Source organism: Daphnia pulex, chromosome 8 (genome assembly GCF_021134715.1).
Source record: "Daphnia pulex isolate KAP4 chromosome 8, ASM2113471v1".
Lineage (NCBI taxonomy): Eukaryota > Metazoa > Arthropoda > Branchiopoda > Diplostraca > Daphniidae > Daphnia > Daphnia pulex.
In genome coordinates, this window is record NC_060024.1 from 13,193,714 (window position 1) to 13,211,226 (window position 17,513).

Here is a 17,513-nt window from a genome sequence, read left to right on the forward strand (position 1 = left end):
GCTATATAAAATTTGCAACGCTGCTTTCCCCATTTTTTACGGAAGTTCGTCTGCACTGCGATTCAAAGCACTTCGGACTTCGCTGTCGCTGTAGCTCCGTCATAAACTCGCCGTTGAAGTTGCAAACTTAGCTTAGTGCTGGATAAATGTTTAAGCAGTTTTATTCATTGTTTGGTTGTGATGGACAGTTGCCAAATTTTTACCGTTCGTGCGAAATGTTGTGATGTTTCTCGATATCCCAATCATAGCACCTGTGTTATTCCTGGGCATCGCATTCTCCAAGTCCCAACACGTGGTTGGATCAAAGCAGTAAAGTCAAAGAAATGAATAAATGATAACTCAAAAGCCCAGGGTGTACAGAACACGCAGGTAGAAGAAATGTGGATGGATGGATTATTTTGCCTGCCTTGGATTTTCGTGGATTTTCAATCTTTGTGCTAAAAGCAAGAGGCCTGAAGTCGTGAAGTGTTTCACCTGTGTTAGTGCCAGTCTCTATGCTGGAAAAGAATTGGTTGATGTCAGAAAATTTGCTTCGATATGTCTTTGCCAAGCCAATGTTACTGAAAAAATACAGCAAGTCTTTAGCCTTGGAAATGCAGTGTATTAATACTGTCTATGAAGCGGCTACATAGTAGGTAACTATTTACATTGTCTCCCTAATCTGTTTCATTGCTGGATGTTAAGAATAAATCATGAAATTAATCATCACAATTTAAAAAAAAATTCAAAGACAATTTTACTTGGGGAATTTTCTTTGGGTGAATTGGTTAGCACAATATGGCACGCTGTATAACTATTATGCCACCTTAATTACCTTTTCAATTTATTTGACAGGCTTTAACAGATTTGAAAGGGTATCCATACTTACCAGTGCAGAATAGATCGGATTGAACCAATTCCACAGCTTTTATTCGCTTTTATTAAGTTGTCTGCTGCCTTTTTGAATCTCCTTGTTAAGTTCAGACTTAGAATGGTCACACTCTTATTTTGAGGTATTGCTACAACCTTCTTTGAAACTTTTGTCATCTAATGCTTACTGTACATTTTCATATTAGGTTAATCTTGCGCCGCTATTCCATGGATTGAATCCATTGGTGGAAACTGACGAGAGATCAGCATCACCATTTTTAAAGAGGGTTATGGCCCATGTCCATTCGTTCCCAAGTTAAAAGCTAGCAAGCAACCACCAACCTTGGTCGAGTCACGAAAAAAGCCAGACAGCCGGCCCGGAAATAGTCACGCCAAGCCCAATAAATAGCTAGCAAGCAAGCACTGTCGTCGGTCGTGCCAAGAACAAAAAGTAGCAAACAAACAACTATACCATTGCTGGACGTGACTGTCGTACGAAATGCCACCTGCGCGTTTCCGTGTCGTATTTTCCTTCCCTTCACGCGTTTTCAAACAACTCTTCTTTCTTCTAAGTAGATCATGGCAAATAACCGGGGAACATTTGAAGTCAAAGTAAGGATAAAATCCATAATTTCGGAGTTTATTTCTTTAGAAGCAGGAAAGTGAGTAGTTCAAAAATCCGAAATACAGACCAGCTGGGATTTTCTATAATCATCAGAAGTGAGAAACTACCAAATATTCAGTTTTCCCCACCTCATTTCACTCTGTTGAGATAAGATGTATGTTTCTAATCAGATTAATTTAAGATCATTAGCTTTTGCGGGCAATGTGTGTGGTTATGCGTTATTCTAACGTTTGATAGAAATATTAGTAAACTACGTGGGTCTCTCAAGGAGAGCGTTGATATTAGTTTTGGTGGTGATTCTGAGATGTTAATAATCGGAGAATAAAAACTAATTTTGTTTTAATCATTTCGTAGTTTGATGGCAGTTAACATCATATGACGAATGGCCTTGTGGACTAATCCAGTGGAAGCCGATGAACGATTCCACCCCCTGCTTCGTCTATGATTCAGTAAACCAAGTTCGGACTGGCCCAGTGGAGTGAGACGGCTACAAGTAGTAATACTTGGGGAAGTTACCCGGCCATTTACGTCACATCGGATTACAACATCACCGCGATGACTCCGACGCAGTTAAATTGCCGGAATGGTCACCGGATATCCCATCCATCTGGTTAAATTCTACAAAACTATTTGTTGCTATTCCATTCGTTCAGTTGTGTTCGGTTTTACAGGAGGCTAAATCTTCATTAGAGTGGTCCTAGTTCACCCCCCAGTCAATCGGGTTAGACAAATTGACCTGCAGCCGGTCTTATCGCATTTCCGACTTGGACATTGGTGCAACGTACAAGTAGGTTCGTATTTAGTGCAATTTCCTTCTTGTATTTTTGTTATTCACGTGATTTATCCCCTTCTGGCCTCTCCCTTTCTTACATTGTTTTAAAAACATGATATTTTTAATAAGAAAAAAAAATTTCATTCAAGGTTCGCCATCTCTCACATCGGTCTATTACAGAAGTAGTCAACGTTCGAGTACAACGGCGTACAAGATTGTACCACGAGTTACGATGATCATCGATCTGGCCTACCCTTAACTGTCTTTCTAATTTTTTTGTTTTCTTTTTAATGCGCATTTAAACAGCGCATTTTAAATTAGATAGGTTTGCGTTAGACTTTGTGTTTGAATCCAACCGGTACCAATAGTGTCAACATCATGGTCGCACATCCGATCTGGAATGTGACGTCCATCTTAGCATAGGGCTGAAGGTATTTAATAATGTTTTATTCTTGAATCCATCGTGTTTGTAGCTCAGAGCTAGTCTTCAACTGCCACGCACTAGTCCCGTGTTCGAACATAGTAGTTTAACATATGTTTGGGAAACATTCTGTCTATTGTTTGTAGGTTAATCATTGTATTCAACGTTGTATTTTCAACTGATATGATGATGAGATATTTTCAAGTCAGTTATTCTAAGAATTCATTTTAATACTTTAAGTAAAACAAACTATTCGAATAAAATCTAGATCAGTGGCCTAAGCGATTTTACCTGTTTTGTAACTTTGAAGTATCGTCATGTTTTTTAATCTCGAAGGGTTAAATTCTATCCCGGCCCGCCCCTCAACGTCATTCAATTACTCGTTTTTATAAGATGGCTTAGAATTTTTTTCAAATTTATGAGTTGGGGCAGTTAAGGGAGGTAAGTGGGACTAAAAATAGTTAAATTCGCTAAACTTTTTCATCTCTTTAAAAATTTCGTTCAAAATAATGTTAAATGTTAATAGTCATCCCAGGATAATTTTCAAAAGAGAAGCGAGAGAGGAAATCTGGGAAAGCCGTTTTGATGCAATGACCGTGGCCTACACCTGTTTCAACTTAACTCGCGATTATAATTTCTCTTTCATGTACAGGAAAACAATTTGATCAACCGGTATCTTTCCAGTTTCCACGTTGACCATGAATAATGATGGACGTGTGGTAGGTGGCTCGTGAGAAGTTTTTTTTTCTGTACCTCAATGCAGAACCACATCATTTGACCGGTACAATTTCGCATTATTATTCTCATTTTATTGGATTATTTATAGTTATAGTTTTAAATCTGTAATAAAAAAAAGATTAAATATTTGAAGTCAGTATTAAGATTTTGATAAGAGATTTCATTATTTTTGTAAGTGGCGGCACGCGGGCACGCTATAAACTGACATGTACACCCGCAGTGCATCGCCCACATGCATGCACCATGGCAACGCCACTTACCGCATGCATGTAGATTAAACGGGAACAGTCCAGGGCACGTGACTCCTATCAATGTGATGCAACATTATAAATGTGTTCCTCAATGTAATTTCAGTTTGTAAAATAGGTTTTACAGCAGGTGAAATCTCTTCTTCATTTCTGACTAATAAAACAGATGGTATTTGGTTGTGGCCAGCTGGTGAAATCTGACCCTTGCTTGTTGTTGGATTTTGACCCGGGGACAATGAAGATAGCTGGAAACTTTAGGGGTAATAAGCCACGAGCACGAGAGGATCGAAAGGTACGGCCACCCCATCTTTCTCGTCTTAAAGGGCACACTAGAGACTTTGGGATCTGGGGGTAAACAGCTTGAGTAAAAATTAGATTAAATGAGAAATCTGGTCAATTGGTCCATCCATCAAATTGGCCTAGTAAGCTGAAGTCCTGATAGATTAGATCTTTTATTATTTTTTGTATTGTGTATTTTTGTTTGTGGCTATGGCACGCCGAAAGGGTCATTAAAAAAATATTTAAAAAAAGGACAACTTTTGTCGCAACGCCATCTAGCGGTCAAATGTAGAACTACATACAAAAATTCCTTTTTCCTTCCCCAACACGCGGAAATTTTCTCTGCCATAGGCCCATAGTCGGACATTTAAAATATTTAAAATTCAATAGTCGAACATTACTGTCGAACATGAAAATAATTAAAGAATTTATTGTCGCGTAGTGGAGTTCTACTGTCGGGCACTGGAGTTCTATTGTCGGGTATTTTTAATAAAACAAAGGAGTTCTTATCATCTTATGTCTTTGGACAGTTTGGAGTTCTACTGTCGCATACAAAGGCATTTTTTAAAATTTAAATTAAAATATTGGGGTTCTATTGTCGGTGGAGTTCTACGGTCGCCATAACGGCGGATTGTCCCCCCATCCACCAGGTGGCGCGAGTGTCTTCGTGAGGAAGAAATATTTGCCATTTGTTTCCCATTAATCCCATAGCCGGTTGTTTCCGAGACGCTGACTTGAAAGTGTCTTCTAAGTTATTGATGATCTAGTTGATTGATCTTAGTTGATTGGTGTCGGTCTACATTTTTAGCTATTAAATGTAATTGGTAAAGCTAGTTTGGATTTCTTAAATTTAATTAATCTTTGACGTCTCTGTCTGAATTTCAGGCAATCTGGCATATAATTTCACTTGGCCAAATGTGATGACGTGGGTCGAAACCGCTGTCCATTTTGTCGAAATGTCGGCCATTTTTAGCTGTACGTCTCATCTCGTGCAGAAACACTTCAGAGCTAGTAAAGTAATTTTGTTAATCAATCCTTCTGCAATTATGCAATAGGTTTTACTTTTATTAGTTGATTTTCAGGTCGGAAATGGAGATCCCTTTGCTCAACTTTTGCAGAAATTTAGAACATGACAAAGTCTGAGCTTCACGGCATAGTATCATTAATGTGGTTTTGTTGCAGCCAGCTGGTGAAAGGTGTGATCGAGTCATGGTTGAGTTGCAGCTTCTGCATGCAGTTTTTCGAGCTGGTGCTATCCCAAGTGTAACTGCAGGAAAACTTCTTGAATTGGTAATATGATTGATATTATTGGTTGTAACTTGGGAAATCGTTTTTTTTTTTATTTTGCATTCAACTGATAGTTGATCGCAACATGACTAGAGACTAGAGAGTAGACCCCTTTGCTTCTCTGTTGCAATTATGAGTTAAGACCATTATGGAAATGTGGATTACATTTGTTATTTTCAAGTTGGAAAACTTGACAACTACAAATTCCTTTGTAAGATTTATCAAGGTAATTCTGAGAGATTGTATAGTTTAACTTCATACTTTTGTCGTTTTGTTATGTTACATGAGATTCTGTTCCTTGTTAGTAACTTGTTTTTGTTTTTCAATAGCCAGGTGAAGTCTGCGCTTTTTTTTGCAGTCAAATGTGCGCATGGATTCGTTGCAGTCATCCAGTGAAAGGTGTGATTAAATTGAGCTGTTGCATGCAGTCTTTGGTGCTGATGTTGTCCTGGAGTATGGGAGAGTTCCATGCTTCAAGTCTTCTGGGATCAGCCATATCTGATTTGACGCTGGATCATGCTGCATTGTGGTTACCGAAATGTTGGACATCTAGTAGAACTGCAAGAAGACTCCTTGAAATGGTAATTTGATAAAAATTATAAGTTCTAACTTGGGAAGTATCATGCTTGGACTACTGTAATTGCTTACATTGTTTAATTTTAACATTTGGGGATTTCATCATGTCAACAGCTCTTTCCTTTGATCATATGTAAATTAATTGAGTTATGGATTGTTTAAGGGGAATTGGTTAACAAGATAGGCAGATACTGTAGAAGAATGTTTTTGTTTCACTGCAGAGCACTACAAATTTCAAATGAATTTGTATTGAAATCTTAAATGAGTAATCTAGTTTCATGTAAATTTTTGTTTAAACTATAGTTATCAGATAGTGTTGCCATAGAATATTTGGGTGAACTCCATTTGAAGTGATTTTTTTTATTTTATACAGAATTTCCATTGATCAAACATTAATTTCATTTTGGTCATAGGTTTATGTTTACGTAGCAGTGATGTTGCTGTCCAATATGGCATATGTTGTTGCAGCCTATACTGGTGAAAGATTTTTTGCATCGAGTTATGCTGTTGCTGTTCCTTGGTGCCGGACTGCTGGTGTTGTCCACAAAAGTTACATCCAGTTTTAATTGTTATTTGCGTCTATGAAGTTAACCGTTTATATGTTGAGAATGAAAAAAAAAAATAGTAATACGGGGAACTTTTACGTTGAACAAATAATAAACATGCCTTCGCGATTGGGCAACCAGCGAGGAGGAGATTGGGGGGGGGGGCAATTGATATTCATTAACTAGAAGAAGTCGTGATTTGTTTTATTAAGGTAGAAATGAAATCCTTTGTCTATCACATCCATATATCTACCTATATAACCACATCTATTCCTCAAACCCCATAACATCCACCAACATCCATTCCTTAAACCCCATAACTTCCATTAACATCCATTCCTTAAACCCCATAACTTCCACCAACAACTATTCGTTAAACCCCCATTTCTCCACAAATATCTGTAATATATAAACATTATTGTTAAATAAATATACTTGTTATGTAAAATTTATAACTCAATTTTATTAAGGAACACTTTATAAAATAAACAATTCATTAAACAGAGGCTCCGGTTCAAGTCAGTTTTTTTTTGTGCGAGGCTTTTTAGCAAGCAATCGGCCTCCCAATTTGACAAAAAGTGATAATTTGTTTTCACGGAAATTGCGTCAGACGGTTACAAAATTTCTATTTCAACAATCTCATGTAGAAATTTGCATCTAGTCTACTGGTGCAAATTGCAATTCTTTAAGCTTGATTATTTAGGAGATGTGTTAAAAAAATTGTGAGTAGCCAACAAAATGAACTAATTCGCTTTTTCAGAATATTTTGAAGATAGATCACAAGAAAATCTAAAAACAACAAAGTGATCTAAAACCAAAATATTCAGAAAAAGTGGATTAGTTCAATTGTTTAGCTAACCACAGTTGCTTTTAACACATCACCTAAATTAATGAAGCTTAAAGAATCACAATTTGTACCAGTAGACTAAATGCAAATTTCTACATGAGATTGTTGAATTAGAAATTTTGTAACCGTCTGACGAAATTTCCGTGAAAACAAACTATCACTCTTTGTCAAATTGGGTGGCGGATTGCTTGCTAAAACTCGCACATGCAGTGTCGGCGTAGATCCAGGGAGATTACCTGGAAATGGAAGAAGAGAGAAGAGTGCGAGGCAAGTTTTACTGGGGAGCGATTAGTCATAATAGGCTTCCGGGTTAGACTCATGACCCTCTAAAAGTTTTCGTCGGATCATGCGCCTTCCAAGTCCCCGTTCGACCAGAGCCCTCCCCTCCTCCTGGTTTCACAGCGGGTGAGTGACCACCGGCGGGCGTTGGTTAGTGGTTAGTTAGGGAAACGGGGCCACAGAAAAGAAGGGAGCCCAGAAATGCACTTGTAATTTAATCTAACTACACAATTTATCAGTCTTGGATTACAGCATTCTCTCGTCGGTTTTCACCAGTGGATGTGATCAGTAGCGAAGGATTACCCTGTAAGTAGAATGGAGATTTATTTGGATGACAATCATTTTCAATAAGATTGTAGCGACAAAAAGCAATACCTAAAATCAAGAGGGACTGTGTCAGACTGTGTAAGGAGCTAAATAGGGAGATTCAAGGGTAGCAGCCATTGTCACGTCCATCATCTCGTCCAAGGAAACGCCATCACACATCGCGAACAGCCAAAAATCTAAAGGGTGAAACTCCGTGCTGTGTTGAGAGCAGGGTAGTAGAAGCCGGTTGGGTAGTCGAATGATGCTGGCCGCCTAAATGATGTTCATGTAGGCCGCATCTTCTCGGTCATTACCTAAATGGCTAAATCAAGAAACAAAATGTATAAACAAAATTTAAATTCAGTGACATGACAATGAAGTTACACAGGTAACACCAATCAGCTTTCCTAAGCAATCCAGAAGATGGAATGAGTCAAGTTCGATGACAAAGCGAATGATCCGCGTTGAACGTGTGGTCATTGCCTTATTTCGGAGGGATAACCAGATGCCCCACATTTGGTCTTATAGGCAACATCTAAATAAGAAATCAAACAATCGTTAAAATTGCTATTAGAATGACAACTTCTCTAAATTCAATGTAAACACAACTTACAATGATGATAGCATGATCACAATATTTAACCTCTTTTTTTGTTGTTGACAAATAGAGAGATTCAAGGGTAGCAGCCAATAACGGGTTAGCAAACAAGGAATCTTGTTGGCTGTATGTCCTTTTCTTGGAAGGACATAACTTCTCATAAAGTCAGTCATGCTAATTTAGAAACCTGTAAATAAAACAAAAATTCATATTAGACTGCAATTAATAAAGTTCAGTAAACAAGGGAACTTTTATACACATGAAATCACCAATCAGTTATCCAAGATAAGATGGAATGAGAGATTGTTCCATGCTGGGGTCAGTGATCTAGCAAGTTCAATAGAAACAGCCGATAATTAAGATTAATCCTAACAAAACATGAGAAGAATAGATGTTTTAGCATGAAATAAAGCTAGTGTTGGTTTTTAGTTTTTTACCTGTATCATTTCGATGACACAGTAGAATACAATGAGTTTGAAAAAAATAGTTGACAGTAGGTTGCACGACTTTCAAGTTTACTCTGACTTGACTGTGAGTTGATGAAAAACAAAAACATTAAGGTTATCCAACATATACAGATTCACATCACCGACAAGTTATTACAGACGAAATCACTCGAGTTTACCTATGAATCATTGGTAATTTTCGAAGCTAGCTTAACGATGATTGTTGACTTATCAGAGATGTTACAACTTCTCACGTTCGAAGAAAAGGGGAGATCGGAGAAAAGGAAGGAAACGAGAAAGATGGAGTGGCCGTACTAGCAGCATCTTTTTCGTTCCTCTCGTGCTCGTGGCTTATTACCTCTAAAGTTTCCAGCTATCTTCATTGTCCCCGGGTCAAAATCCAAAGTTCCAACAACAAGCAAGGGCCAGATTTCACCAGCTGGCCACAACCAAATACCATGTGTTTTGTTAGTCAGCAATGAAGAAGAGATTTCACCTGCTGTAAAACCTATTTTACAAACTGAAATTACATTGAGGAACAGATTTATAATGTTGCATCACATTGATAGGAGTAACGTCGAATTAATCAGTCCCTTATTTTGATATAAGAATTGTACAAAGAGTCAACAGTAAATAAGATTTTACAAATTGAAAAAAAAAATGCAAACAATGAAAATCAAGTCATTTAAAACCACATGTCCACACTCCACAGACTTCACTGAAGGTTACGTTACTGAAGTAAAGGATCTACTATGTATCTGTCTTCCATTACTTAATCAATAGCTTATCTTTCTTAAAGAGAAATTGATCAACATAATTACTTTTTGTCAATTGTTTCTGGTTCTGCATGGGATGCTAAGAAATATTGGGCAGAACAACCAACATTCAAGGATAACAGCAACACCACAAACTGATTGCAACAGCTAACTTGTTCATACCTTCCCCACCAACTGACTGCAGCTCATACTCAGATGCTGTTAAAACAAAACAAGAAAAAATAAAATGTCTTATCACTCATGCGACATAATTTAATGACAGGCAAAATTAAACTAAACAGTCCCTTGAAAGTTGAAACTACTTCAATAACATAAATTTTAAGAGACAAGAACTAAATGACAGTACACCATTACCTCTATCTGCTGTTGGCAGTTTGTTATGAACTTCATACTGGGAGTGCTGGGAGGCAGAACTGCAGGGAATAACATCCAAGAGTTTCTCGCTGCTTGATCAACTTGGCATCACATTATTCTCCATTCAACGGCACTGAACTTCCTTTGGATACTATTGCATTAATGGAGTGAGAGACCTGTTAAGGTTGATTTATGTAAAAGAAAGGCAAATAGCAGACGAAATCGCTAAGCATGGGAGTGATGGGACTGGTGAGAGGAGTTGGAGTTGCTTGCAATTTGCAAATAGAAGAATGCCAACTTATAACGACTGACGCTAGGTGGCTATTGTTTTCACAGCAGACAAGTTTGCTGAATGAAAATTTTTTTAGGTAAAATGGCGGGGCTTGTAGACTACGGCGTCGATAGCGACAGAGAAAGTAATGACAGTCCAAATCACGAGAGTTCATCTGTAAGTATTTTTATCATAAATATTGCAATTATGTAACATAATTTAACTTTACGTGTCTCTTGTAAACCAGTTGAATCGAAAACAAACCGACGCCAACCCTCAACCTGACGACGCGTCTCATAGAACAAAAGGAAGTTCTAGCAGTAAGGAATCAAAATCTTCAAAATCTGGACATTCTAAAGAGGTTAGTTCGAGCTGAATTGATGGTTAACAAAATTTGAAAGTTTTTCGTCCAAGATGTTTGAGCTAAAACTCATTAGATATAAAAAAAGAGTGCAAATTTGAATTGTAATTTGAAAACAAAATCAAACGTGGAAATCCCCAATAATTGTACTCACTTGAAATGCATTGTGGATCTAATTTTTGTTCGCCAAAAGCCACATCTGCCACATATCATTACCTAGGTCCACAAGAGTAGTAGTTCTAGTTCAAAGAACAAATCCAATGATCGTCACCACAAGCATCACAAGAGAAGCAGGAGCAGGAGCAGAGATAGAAGCAGGAGCAGCAAGAAACGGTCAAGATCCCGAGATCGCAAGGATCGTCATCGTGATGAACGGTAAAGCCTTATTTGTAAAATGTTTTTATTGGGGAGTTTCTTTATTAAAAATGCAACTTAATTTTTCTTCCATCATAATAGAAAGAAGAAGCGTCGATCCAAATCTCGCTCAAGATCTCGTTCCAGATCTCGTTCCACAAGTTTGAGCAGAAAAGATCGGAAATCAGATCGACGAACACGTAGCCAAGAGAGACGGGAAAAGAAAGCAGGTAGTAGAATTACTTTTACTCGTTATCCAAGATAATTAGTGAATAATTGGATTGATTTGTTCAATTGCCAGCCACTATTGCACGTATGGGATTGGACGTGACTAACGTAGCTGCAAGTTTAGTCATGCCTTCGGCCGAAAGCAAAACCCCCGTCGCCGACATGTCGTCCGTCAAGCAGAATCCTCATTTTACCTCATCTGTTGCTGCAGCGTCATCATCGGCCATGTCGGCGGCCGTTCAGGCAGCAGCCCAGCAAGTTTTGCAAAGTCGAGTAGCTGAGGCGCAGCAAGTAACTGGCGTGACTTTGCCTTCCTTTTACAATCCGGCCGCCGTCAATCCCATGAAATACGCCCAGCAAATACAAAAGAGAAAACTGTTGTGGGCCAACAAGGTTTGTTACATTGTTTAAACCATCTTCTTTCCAGTTTACCGAGTCCTTAACGTAGTTTTTCCTCAAATTGTCAGGAGAAAACTGAGCCACCGACAACGGCCAAACTTTGGGAAGCAACGGCCTTCACGCAAGACCAAGACGGAAAAATGACTGCCAAGTTCAAACGGCTGATGGGCATCAAAAACGATCCATCAGAAGGAGGTAAAAAGGATAAAAATTCGCTATAAAAAGATAACAAGGAAATACTTATGTTAAAACTCGTTCTTTAACGAGCCACAAAAATGCAGTCTGCCATTCCAACTACTTGAACTAAACATCTTTTATTTTTATTTTGCTACACTCGACTAGGAGCCGGTCCGTCTCAGGCAGTTGAAGATCGTCAACCCGAATCGTCTGTTGATGTATTGAAGAAACAGCAAGAACTCTTCGCTTCACTTGATCAACAGTATCAAGTTGCCAGAGCGACAACACATACTCAGCGAGGACTTGGTCTCGGATTCGGGTCATCAAGTTCTTCTTATCCGCGTTGATGGAGGCTAAACAGATAATAAAAATGAATCGTCCTGAATAACGTTAGAACATTGTTTTAGGCGACTGAAGGTGCAACACAAATAACAACAATTAAAGATGGAGAGAAAAGTAAAAGTGCAAATTCGTTCCTCGACCGAATAATCATGACGTGTATTGTGTGTTTAATAATTTCTCTCATCCAAAAAGTCAATTGCATCATTCAGAATTTTGAACCATTTGCATCACTTTCATTCTCTTGATTTACCTGCAACCAAAAATCCCCCTTAATTGAAGAAAAACCCAAGACAATGAGGCTTTTAATTAAAATGATTGTTGGTCTACAATTACACGGGATGATGAAACAACAACAAAAAAGAGGAAGCGATGATGATGATACTAATCAGGTCACATGACTGTCATTCACGGTTTTTTTTTTGTCTTTTTACCTTTTGCGTCAATTCATTTCCACCACACAAATGGCACAATCACACACTCTTCATTCACGAGGGAAACGCAATCATCGGTAGGATTGGATGTACTAAAATACCAACCGCAGACAAAAAGACAAAAGAAAATTCAACAGAAATTCAAAAAGAGAAGGGAAAATTTGTTTTAGTATTTAAAAAAGAATATAAGTAAATGAATGTATAAAGAGAGAGACAAGAGGGTAGAGAGGAAATCTTCATTGAGCGTCTAAGGGAAAATAAGTGACCTGGGCACATATCTAAACTATGAATAGATAATTAGAATAGTTCTTTAACTCCATATCATCGGCATTGTCAAAAAGTTAATATTGAAAAAAAGGCTGGAAATGGATATTAAATTTTTTAAGTGGGACGGAATATAATTTCAAAAATTTTTACTTGATTTAGTGAAGTCAAAAATGATGCAATCTTTTTTTTTGTCTTTTTTTCCTGGACATGTTTTTTTTTAAATGATTATTTTCAATTTTGATCCGTTGTCAGCATTGAAGATTGAAGAGACGGACGGGCAGGTCGACCGGTCAGATGTTGTCGTCGTGTTCATTCCTGTAATAACCGACAAAATACAAGGATAAAATGAGCAAGGAAGAGAAGAAGAGAAAAACTCGATTGAAATTGAGACATTGTGTCTTTTTGTAGGTCGTGGCAGTCACACTGAATGTCAAGAGCCGAATCACGATGAATTGAGTCAGAAATCCCAACAAGAATAAAAAGGAAACTAACGGGAGAACAAGAAAAATGAAATTCGATGAGAATCACGCGAGCATTTCTTTTCAATCCGTAAAATATCACACGCGCAAGTGGCGCAACCTATCGCTAGAATTCATCCCGTCCGTCCGCCTGTCTGCCTCGTCTCTTCTTTGCTCTCTCCAAAAGACGATCGTGTTTTAATGACTCGTTTCGGCATCTCAGTCACGCGCAGTCGGACAACAAACAAAACCTACTGGGTATACTGACTACTCCTGGCCGCCAGAAAAATCAGGAGAACCGGTTGAGACGACCACCTTAACCACATCGCCATCACCACTAGTCCACTAGCGCTGGACAAAAACAACAGCGACTAACAAGTAGGAGGCATCCGGTCCACATACATACGCAATTTTCTCTCCTTGTCTCACCTCTTCTGATTTTTCCCAACTTCAGAGCTAGGAGAGATCAGATTAATCGAGCGGATTTTATTTGTTTGTTTTGATGCTGCTTTTCACGCTAGAAAACGAACGAGGAAAATTTTTGTTTTGTTTCATAAAGTCGACTGAATGAAATACTACAACAAAAGTTTTCCCATTTTCTTTTAATTCGCCACCGCGACTCAGAAGAAGCTAACGGATTCAGAAGTCGTCTCGTTCCGACGAGCTGGATGCGATAATCAGCCTCGTAATGAACAAAACACTTTTTCAGGTGTACGGTGCGACTTTCAAAAGAGATGTACCGGTACAAGAGCGGCGGTCGGGTGAAGAAGAAGAAGGAGGAGGAACAAGACTCTCAAACCATCATCATCTCCTCCACACAGGTGTGATATGTGGAACGTGTGAGACGGTGTTTTACTTGACATGAGATGGATGCGCGCCGGTGACTCACGAGATGGAAGTAAATAAATAAAAAGAAAAGAGAGAAAAAGTTACTGTTGTGGAACGAGAACAGAACACGCAGCGGCAGAGCAGCTCACGTACATTCTACACCAATACAAGGCAAAGGCCATTGTCCAGCTAATATATACATTCCGGGCGGCCATTGTACTTTTTTTTCTCTCGTAGCTCCCGGTTCGTATATCTATCTGTATTACCCTCGTTTTAGTTTTTCTTCTTTCCATTCCATTTCGAAAAACAAAAATGTCCCATGTCATTCTTAGCTCTTTTTTGTTTCGAGGACACAGTCCCAAAATCACGACCGGTTCTTTTTCTTTTTGTCATTTCTCTGTGCAAGTGACACGGCAACAACACAGCGGATGTGTCAAAATATACCCTTTACCTGGACTGACCTCGTCCTCAAACATGTCCTACAAGAGACATGGTGAAAGAAAAACAAGGCAACCAGCCAAACAAGGCGCCATCGGGAGGGAAAATGGGACGACATGGAGCAAAGGAAACTACCAAGAATCTACTTTGAATTCACGTTTCTTTCCCGAGACTCAACTTGGTAACTGGTGATCGAATCAATAGAAAATAAAAGAAACATCAACCCAAAAAGATAACGGAGATTTTCTCGTTTTTCTCGTTGGCCAGCGGAAGTTATTATACCTCTTATGACTACCACTACCACTACTAATACCCTTCGAACCCGCCTCCTCTCTATTCCATGCCTAGCACAAATAAAAAAAATAAATAGAAATTGCCCCGTTCGTTTCTTTTTCCACAAAAAAAGAGAGAAAAACCTGTGTGTGCGGTTGGCCGTCCTGGCATCTGCTACTTATAGACGATTCCGTTACGACAACAACCAAAAAACGGGTAGATGAAACATCAAAATGAGGGAAAGAAGAAAAAAAAAGGAGATGCCAAACATATTGAAAATAATCATAAAGAAAGAAAAAAACAAAACAACAAATGCGTTTGGTAATAAGATAATAGGACATGGTCCCAGTCGTAACATAGTAGGTTGGTAGTTAAATAGACATACGCACCATGTGGAATGGAGAAGAGAAAATGAAGTTTTAACGAGGCTGCTGCCGGTGGTGATGTGGATACATGGCTAGCGGCACTTCGGAACGCTCCAGGTCATCGCCCGACAGATCCAGATCGTGAACCATTTGAATCAACTCGCGCTCCTTCTTGTCGTGGGCCCGCAAATCTTCGGGTCCACTCGGGTAAGCCGCCCCGCCACCGCCCGAGCTTCCTCCGCTGACACCCAGACCGGCCAGGGAGCTGTAAGAACGGGATCGATGTTCCTGCCGGATCGAGTACGAAAAGGCCCTTTCGTTGAGGTGGCCCTTGCGGTAGATGCCTCCTCCACCCGACTGGCTGTTGAGCGACACTTCCTCTCCGTGCAGACTCATTGCGTCCATGGCGCTCAGCTGGGCGGCGTCCATTTGTAGGGGATGAAGCGGCTGCATCGGTTGCATCGGCTGCTGCTGCATCATCTTCTTCTTCATCTTGTCCTTTTTCTTGAGTTTCGTCAGCGTCGTCTGCTGCGAGCCCTTGGGTTGCTGGACCAGCGTCGTGTAGTGCTGCTGCATCAGATAGGCTTCGTGCGGGAAATGGGCCGGAGCGTACGAGGCGATGGGACTAAGTGGACGGACTTGACTCGGCATGTAAATCGGCTCCTCTGCTGACGTCGTCATCATCGAGCCTCGGCGCATCGACAGCGGCGGGGCCATCATGGGGACGGGCAAACCCAACGCCATGGGCGGTGGAGCCATAACGGGAGGTCCGGGAGCTTGGCCAGGATGATGGGGCGGAAGGAACATCATGCTTCCGGCCGGATGTTGGAGATTTTTCGATTTGATTTTCTTGCCAACGCCACGGGCGCTAAAAGTGCCGAATTTCAAACCCTTCGACTTTTTCCCGTTGGTGGAAATGTGCGCGGGCAGTGGGATAGGCATGGGAACGAGATAAGCTCCGTGTGGCGGCGGCGGCGGTTGGCGTTGCCCAGGAAAAAACGGGTAGCTCATGGGATAGCCCGGAGGTGGCGGAACCCCAGGGTGACCCCCTCCTCCTCCTCCTCGATGGATGGGGAAGTTGAAAACGCTGTGAGAACTTCGTCGGCCGCCATTGATGGGGCCAGTCGCCACAGAAGACATGTCGTCAATATCGCTGCCACCCACTCGGCCGCCGATTCGCTTCTTTCTCATCTTCTTCATTAACAATTTACTGTCCGGCTCGTCCAAGCCAGTCGGTTGCACCAGAGGGGGTGGCGGAGGTGGGGCGGCGAACGGAGCCAAAATCTGTCGGGGGCGAGACGATCTCGTCTGCAACGTGTTGGGCATCATCGACGAGGCCGAAGAGCGAACGCTCCGCATCGTGTTGGTCGCTGGATTGCCGCTGCCACCGCCGTACATGTCGGCCACGGGAGCCACAGGGCCGGAAGCGGCCAGTCGGCGAGGAACTCCAGTCGAATTACTGGTCGACGGCAGCCAAATTTTGTGATTCTGGTCTCCGTTAACGATGGATGAAGCCGTGTCTTCGTCGGCCGAGCCGTGATCCAGGATCAGCATCGAAACGGATGCGCTGCCCATTCCATGACTGCTGGTGCTTCCTTCTCTGGCCGTATCCTCTGCGACCGCTTTGGGTGTCTGCCCATTTGACTGCTGTTGCTGCAGTTGTTGCTGCTGCTGCTGTTGGTAGAGTTTCCACGTTTCGACTTTCTCGATGGAATTGAGGGTCATGTCTGAGTCGGCGCTGACGACCACGGCCGAGCCGTTGCTGGGCCGACCTGGTCCCGGCCTCGTCCCTTTTGCCGAGTTCTTTCCTTGTTGTTGTTCCTCCTCTTCGAGGTGGTGGGCGTAAGTCGAGTCGGCGTAGGCGTGAAAACAGCATCGCACCAGAGCGTTGGCGGCCGTTTCTCTTTTGCAAATAAAGACGTGGCATTCCAGCACCTTGATGCCCGTCGTGCGGCGCATGATGCAGGCAAACAAGGGCGGGTGGTGAATGTTGGGGTGGCGGGCAAACGGCGAGTCCAGTGGCAGGAAACGAGCCATTCTTCCGACGCCCAATTCTGATCCGGCCGCACTGCCGCCGCCGCCACCAGGTCCCCCACCGGCCGCTGACGGAGAGGTAGACGGGACTAAAACGTAGCGGACGGCTGCACAATAGTGCAGGGAGTCGATGGGAAAGAACCGCGTCACGCGCTGGTGATTCTCATCCACATTCTCCAGCAGCAAACCGTTGCTCCATACCGATAGCCAAGAGTCGATTCCTTTAGCGCCCATCGCTCCTCCCTCGGGATACAGCTCCCTCAAGGGTTCCTGCAATTTTGCATGTATATATACATTGTTATTCGCGTGAAATCATTAAATCCATCATCAAAACACCTGCA

At 41.2% G+C, this 17,513-nt stretch overlaps 2 protein-coding genes and 3 long non-coding RNA genes across 10 annotated transcripts in view; 2 read left to right on the forward strand and 3 right to left on the reverse strand.

Annotated features, from left to right (window-relative positions):
- Window positions 1–83: 83 nt before the first annotated feature.
- On the forward strand, window positions 84–2,266 carry LOC124200674. 3 transcript variants are annotated; one of them, XR_006877347.1, is made up of 5 exons: window positions 84–635; window positions 835–992; window positions 1,056–1,421; window positions 1,502–1,569; window positions 1,829–2,266. It is a non-coding gene; the product is annotated as an uncharacterized LOC124200674 (long non-coding RNA). The 3 variants fall into 3 exon arrangements; XR_006877346.1 differs by lacking the exon at window positions 1,829–2,266 and having other exon boundaries at window positions 1,502–1,817; XR_006877345.1 differs by lacking the exons at window positions 1,502–1,569; window positions 1,829–2,266 and having other exon boundaries at window positions 1,056–1,482.
- Window positions 2,267–8,033: 5,767 nt separating this feature from the next.
- On the reverse strand, window positions 8,034–8,527 carry LOC124199670. Its single transcript, XR_006876919.1, has 3 exons — window positions 8,386–8,527; window positions 8,157–8,307; window positions 8,034–8,094 (listed from the first exon to the last, which is right to left on the reverse strand). It is a non-coding gene; the product is annotated as an uncharacterized LOC124199670 (long non-coding RNA).
- A 19-nt stretch (window positions 8,528–8,546) lies between these two features.
- Window positions 8,547–10,168, reverse strand: LOC124199671. 2 transcript variants are annotated; one of them, XR_006876920.1, is made up of 5 exons: window positions 9,947–10,168; window positions 9,638–9,790; window positions 8,996–9,324; window positions 8,808–8,899; window positions 8,555–8,738 (listed from the first exon to the last, which is right to left on the reverse strand). It is a non-coding gene; the product is annotated as an uncharacterized LOC124199671 (long non-coding RNA). The 2 variants fall into 2 exon arrangements; XR_006876921.1 differs by having other exon boundaries at window positions 8,547–8,738; window positions 8,996–9,790.
- Window positions 10,169–10,257: 89 nt separating this feature from the next.
- Window positions 10,258–12,293, forward strand: LOC124199663 (arginine/serine-rich coiled-coil protein 2-like). Its single transcript, XM_046595583.1, has 7 exons — window positions 10,258–10,394; window positions 10,465–10,578; window positions 10,799–10,953; window positions 11,035–11,162; window positions 11,234–11,553; window positions 11,628–11,754; window positions 11,902–12,293. The coding sequence occupies exons 1-7, from the start codon at window positions 10,299–10,301 to the stop codon at window positions 12,081–12,083; spliced, it is 1,122 nt and encodes a 373-aa protein (XP_046451539.1). The 5' UTR covers window positions 10,258–10,298; the 3' UTR covers window positions 12,084–12,293.
- LOC124199657 overlaps window positions 12,216–17,513 on the reverse strand; it is a 30,635-nt gene continuing 25,337 nt past the window's right edge. For all 3 annotated transcript variants that reach the window (XM_046595575.1, XM_046595576.1, XM_046595574.1), the window contains 2 exons: window positions 15,163–17,442; window positions 12,216–13,091 (listed from right to left, as the gene is read on the reverse strand). In XM_046595575.1, coding sequence (XP_046451531.1) covers window positions 15,193–17,442 — 2,250 coding nt within the window. In that variant the 3' untranslated portion in view covers window positions 12,216–13,091; window positions 15,163–15,192. The remainder of the gene's footprint in view (window positions 13,092–15,162; window positions 17,443–17,513) is intronic.